Source organism: Numida meleagris, chromosome 4, assembly GCF_002078875.1.
Source record: "Numida meleagris isolate 19003 breed g44 Domestic line chromosome 4, NumMel1.0, whole genome shotgun sequence".
In the NCBI taxonomy this organism is placed as follows: domain Eukaryota; kingdom Metazoa; phylum Chordata; class Aves; order Galliformes; family Numididae; genus Numida; species Numida meleagris.
This window is the reverse complement of record NC_034412.1, coordinates 91,165,462-91,171,042: the sequence shown is the minus strand read 5'-3', so window position 1 is coordinate 91,171,042 and position 5,581 is coordinate 91,165,462. Positions and strand designations below refer to the sequence as shown.

At 60.4% G+C, this 5,581-nt stretch overlaps 1 protein-coding gene across 1 annotated transcript in view; it reads right to left on the bottom strand.

Moving 5' to 3' along the window:
- NKX1-1 (NK1 homeobox 1) overlaps positions 1 to 4,615 on the bottom strand; it is a 6,043-nt gene extending 1,428 nt beyond the window's left edge. The window contains exons 1-3 of the mRNA XM_021395519.1: positions 4,141 to 4,615; positions 354 to 547; positions 6 to 314 (exon numbers count right to left, since the gene is read on the bottom strand). Of these exons, the coding sequence (XP_021251194.1) occupies positions 6 to 314; positions 354 to 547; positions 4,141 to 4,615 (978 nt within the window). The remainder of the gene's footprint in view (positions 1 to 5; positions 315 to 353; positions 548 to 4,140) is intronic.

Sequence of the window (5,581 nt, the reverse complement as noted above, 5' to 3'; positions counted from 1 at the left end):
CCCGCCCCGCCGCCGCCGGTGGGCGCGCTGGTGTCGGCGCCCGGGTTCTGCTTCTTCCACTTGGTGCGGCGGTTCTGGAACCAGATCTTCACCTGCGTCTCGGTGAGGCTGAGAGAGAGCGCCAGGTTGAGGCGCTCGCACACCGACAGGTACCGCGTGGACTTGAACTTGTTCTCCAGCGCCACCAGCTGCTCGTAGGTGAAAGCTGTCCGCGCCCGCCGGGGTTTGCCCGACTTGGAGTCCGAGCCCGTGCGCTTCCTCTTGGGCTTGGCCTGCTGCTGCCCTCCGCCGGGCTGCTGGGGCGGCGGCGGCTGCTGGGGCGGCGGCGGCGGAGGGGGCGGGGGGCCGAGGGCCGCCTCGGGTGCCTCGGAGTGCTGCGGGACCGCCTCGGCCTCGCCGGGAGCCGCCGAGCCGCTGGCGGTGCTGCCGCTGCTGCTCTCCTCGCTGCACAGCTCCTCGTCGTCCTGCAGCTCGCTGTCGGGGCTGCGGCTCGGCCGGCTGCTGTAGTCCAGGTCGCACTCCTCGGCCTTGTAGAGCTCGCCGTCCTCTGCGCAAAACAGACAGCCGCCGTTAGGCCTCCGCCAGCCCCAGCCCCAGCCCCGACCCCGCGCGGCCCCGACGCCCTTCGGCCTCCCCGCTGCTGGCTGCTGGGACCGCAGAACGGGCTCCCCCGTGGCCCGAGGTGGGGATGCGGGTATCCGCGGCCCTGCCAGCCGGCCGCCCTGTCCCTTGGGTACGAGGCTCGGAGCTGCTCGAAGCGGCGGGGGTGGGTCTCGGAGCCGCCAATAATAGGCAGCCCCCTCGGCTGCACCCTGGGGCCGACACGGTGGAACGCTTTTGCCAGGGCAGGCACCGAGTGGCGGCCGCTTCCAGCCCCGTCCCCAAAACGGCGGCCGGAAAGGCCCCTGGGGGAGGCAGCGCTGGGATGCTGGAGCCCCTGGGCCGGATCCCGCAGCCCCGCTCCCCGTTCGGGCAGCGCGAGGGGCGGGCTGGGGTCCTGGGCCGAGCGAGCCGCTCTGGGGAAGAGGGCAGAGAGGCTGCCACGGCGCTTTTAGCAGTTTTAGTTAGGGAAGTGTCCGCACCGATGGGAGAGCTGCTGGCTTTTGCTCCGGCATTTTTAACCCTTTCTCCGCCTGGCTTGACCTCTTGTCAGTTCGTGAGATGGAAGTATTAAAGTGGAGTAAATACTTGTATTGATTAGCAGAGCAGATGCAAACTTAATTAAACTCATTTTGCGTAATGTACAAACTAGTTAACGGTCATTTAATTTATTTGGGTTTATAGGACGCTCCAATTAACGGTCTTCACTGGAGAACGGGGCAATTATCCGATATTTAAGGCTATCGGACTTCTGCTGATGGTTCTGTCATTGCGAAGCCTGAAAGAAAAGAGCGCTTTCGGGAGAGCCGCCTCCTCCCGCCCGTCGGGGCGCTCCGGCTGCCGGCAGGAGAGCGCTGCCCGCGGAGTGCCGCGGGGCCACGGCGATGTCGGGGGCACAGGGCCACAGCCGCGGCCCTTTATCCGCCTGTTTCAGGCACCCCTCCGCTTCCCTCCGCTCGGACCTACAAGGCGGCCGCAGCTCCGGGAGATCCCGAACCAAGGGCTCGTTGTGCTCGGTGTGCAAGAGAAAGCGGATCGCTCGTCTGTCACCCTTACCCCGTGTGTGCTTTAGTCGGTTTTAATGCCCCCATAACTGAACTCGCTACCGCATGCCCTACTCGGGCCGCACCCTAACGCCAGACCCTTATCAGTTGCCCTTTGGTAACGTTAGGGGCGTTTTTAAAAGGGGGTTTGTTGAAGGAGCCGATTTTGACTGACGTCGGCTGCGTCTGGCTCTGGGAGAAAAAGGGCCAGAGAAGTTTATGCGATCGTCTTTACCCGGAAAATATCCCTTCATAACTCGTGTTTGCTCCGAGTCCTTCCCAGCTTCCTGTTCAAACCGAACAGCAAAGAGCGAACCCGTCCGACCGCCGCCGCGCAGACGTGCGGATGGGATCGCTTTCCCCCACCCGACACCGTGCGTGAGGACGGCTGTCCCGCGACCTGTACAACTTGTTACACATCGTCGAGTGCGATTTTTGCCGCAGCAATATACAAGAAGTATCTGTGTGCGTGGCGGGGTCCGGACTGAGCGCAGCGCACGTCGCTTCCACACCCACGGAACGGCCGGTCCGGTTCGGGAGTTTATTTTTTTTCCGGTAAACTGGGAAATCCCGTCCGCGGCTCAATTTAAGCTACTACAATTTTCTTTAAGCAGAAAAATGTAGAAGGAGTACGTTCCGTGGTGGAGATAGACGCCGCAGTTGTGATTTTGTACTCGGAAGACGCTGAATGCGAATTTAATGCGGAGTTTTAACTGTTCCTCGTACCGCGCAGTTTTCCGAGCGCCCCGTGACAGCCGCTCTCCTTTTCCAGAAGCCCTCACGTCTCCGCTGTCGGCACTACGGCTACTATTCGGAACACCTCTCCTAAATCCAAGCACCGCCGGGGCTGCTGTTAATTACGGGGGGGGGGGGGGGGGGGGGGGGGAAGAGGGGAATTAAGTTTCGCGATTTGAAGTGGTCCCGGATCCGTCTGTGATAACGTTAACGCGGGAGGGCCGAAAGCGCGCAGCGGCCGCGGAGCCGCTCTCCGTGCCTCCCCCGATCTATTTGCTGCTAGAGGAGTGATAGCGTTGCATTTCTCTCCTTGTCTGGAGATAAAAGTGCGAGATTAGCGATAGGCTGACCTCGTCCGTCTTTCCGATCGCGCAGATCTATTTGGTATGACAAAAGTCGGATGAGCTTAGACGAAGAATTTACCTCGGGTACAGACTACTTTTAAAAAATCTCTTTTGAATTCCATCAACGCCCCGCTCCCGCTTTTGCTTTAGGAATTAGAGATACTCCCGCTCTGAAAGAACGGGGCTGGAAGAGATTCCAGAGCTCTTTCCCTGCCTAATTTAATGGAAAGAGTCGCGCCGTGGGGGGGATCGTAGAGCTCAGAGTCCCCTCTCCCGCCCCAGACGCAGAAATCATTTTCCCCTTCCCGAGAAGTTTCTCCCCGGCCCCGCTCCGCTCTCGGGACGCGAACCGCTCCCCGCGCCGCTCCCGGAGCTGCCGCTGCCCGGAGCGCTCTGCCGTCCCCGGAGCCGCGGGGTTTAGAGGTGACAAACTCGGGATATTTGGACCCAGAAAGAAAAAAAAGCAATCTAGAGCTTGGGTCGAATGCAATTCCCGATCAATAGCGAGCCCTAATAAGTGTAATAGGTTTTAATCGAGTAATTATCCGAATTTTGACCCTATAATTTAGATGTTAGGAAAGAGTTTGCAAGGTGCTTGAAAGAGATATGCACAATTCGATAATAGGATATCGATCCAGGCAGTCCTACATGCCACTCTGGGGCGATTTCCCCCATTATCCAGCCTCTTTACGCTGCTAAGCACATTTTACCTTAAATGTAATCGAAGGAATTTAATTGTTTTTCCAGAGATAACCAGCATTTTGTCACAATTAGTCTGATTTGTCCTAAAAAAAGCCAAGGGGAGAGAGAAAATTGAATCTGTCGCCCAGAGCAACGCGTTGGGGGGGAAGGGGAGAGCGGGTTCCAAGGCTGGGGAGAACAGACATAAAAGTCAGAAATGTCTCGGGAGCCCAGGGCGGGTGGGAGGGAGCGGGCTGCCACCCCGGGGCCTTCCGGCAGCTTCGGCCCTTTGAGTCCTCCTCAGCACCGGGAGCTTCTTGCGGCTCGGCCCGGGCGGCGGCGTGGCCTCTTCCCCGGAGCCGGCAGCGGCCCCCGGCAGCGCGCCCTGCCCCGCTGGGGCACCCCACCGCTGCCGCTGCCGCTCCGGCCGGGTGCTGCCGTCGGGCTGCCCGGGGCGGGCCCCGCACGGAGCTCAGGGAGGGGGAACGCGGGCAGCGGGGCCGCGCACGGGAAGCTCTGCCCGTAGCGGAGTGCTGCGCCCGGCCCCCGCCTTGCCGACCCCCGGCCTAAAACGTAGTTCCACCTCCCTGCAGCGAGGCAGGCAGCGTTTGCCCGGCCTCGAGAACCGAGTGTCCCCAGCTCGCTGCCTCCCAGGGGTGATCTGTAAAAGCATGCGAGCCCCTTTCCCGGGCGTGCGGGAACAGCCCCCATCCCGGGGAGCGCCCACACCTACTTACTGATCAGCTCTGCGGACTTCTTGCAAGTGTCGAAATCTTCGGCGAGAGCCTTTGGCTCGGCCAGCTCCGTCCCTGAGTCCTCGGGTTTATCCTCCGCCCCCAGCGTGAACTCGGTCCCCACCGATTTGTACAAGACCGCGCACTGCCTCCTTTTGCTGTTGAATTTGTTAGGGTCCAGGATGTCGAGCACGGAGAAGGAGGTGGTTCTGTGCACTATGGGCAGCGCGGCCACTGCCCCCTCTTGTCCGGGAGTGTTGCTCTGGCTGTCCCCTTGCCTGTCCCTATTCCCAGGGCAGGAATAGAGCGGCAGCTCTCCGCCGGCCGAGAGCCGCTGCTCCCCATGGCTGTCCATGCCTTCCCCGCGCACGCCGCAGGACTCCCCGCCGATGCCCGCCGCGGCTGCGGGGGCTGTCACGGCCGCGGCTGCCGCTGCCGGGATGGAGATGTCACCGACCTTGTCTCTGCTCACATTCATGACTCTTCGCGGAGCCCCTCTCCGTCGCAACTTCTTCCCCCCCCCACCCCCCCCTTTTCTTCTCCCCCCCTCCTCAGGCGAAGTTGAGCTGCAAACTCCTCCCCGGCCCCCGCTCCGTGGGCTCTGCGCGCAGGGCAGGGGCGAGCCGCTGCCTCCAGCTCCGGCGCAGCGCTGGGGCCGGCCGGCAGCCTCCGGGGGAGGCACGGAGTCACGGGGCGACGCTCGGCTCGGAGCCTCCGCTCTGCTGCTCCTTCTTCCTTCTCATCATCCTCACCGGGCTGCCCGTGCTCTCCCTCCCCCCCACCCCTCTAGCGCACATACACACAGAGGCAAGGCCGTATCTTATTTATGCATTCATATTTAGCACTGGATTGTAATTGGCTACAAATTAATCCCTTGCCCATAATAGTCTGTAATCTTCATCACTGGAGGAGAGACGCAGTGAAAGTGTGTGCCGGGGGGAGGGGGGCAGCGAGGGAGAGCGAATGAAGGATGGTGTTGGCTGTGATATACTTGGCTGTCAGCTCTGTTTCAGCACACCTCCACTCATCTGGAAAGCATCTAAATAGCCTTATTTGGAGAAGTGGGAGGAGATGACGCTTTCTTTTAAATAATTGCGGGATCAATATAAAGAAGATATTATACACGCAAAATGAGAACTTAAGGTCTTCCAGCCCTAATAGCGGAGTGAGACGATCAGAAGGGGATCGTGTGCGTGTGGGGGCTCGGAGGCGGCAGCCCCCAGCACCTGTTTCCCTTCCCAGCGGTTTTATTAAATTACAGCAAAAGGGGGAAATGATGGACGCGGGTTTAGCGGCTGGAGCGGGGCTCGTGTCCGCGGACACACACACCCCCTCGCACAAGCTCCTCTCTCTCTCCTTTAGCTAATTAATTACAATTAAATATCAAGTGTAAGTGCCAGGAAACCTCTGGGAGAAAATTAATACGTTAACACGGCGCACGGCA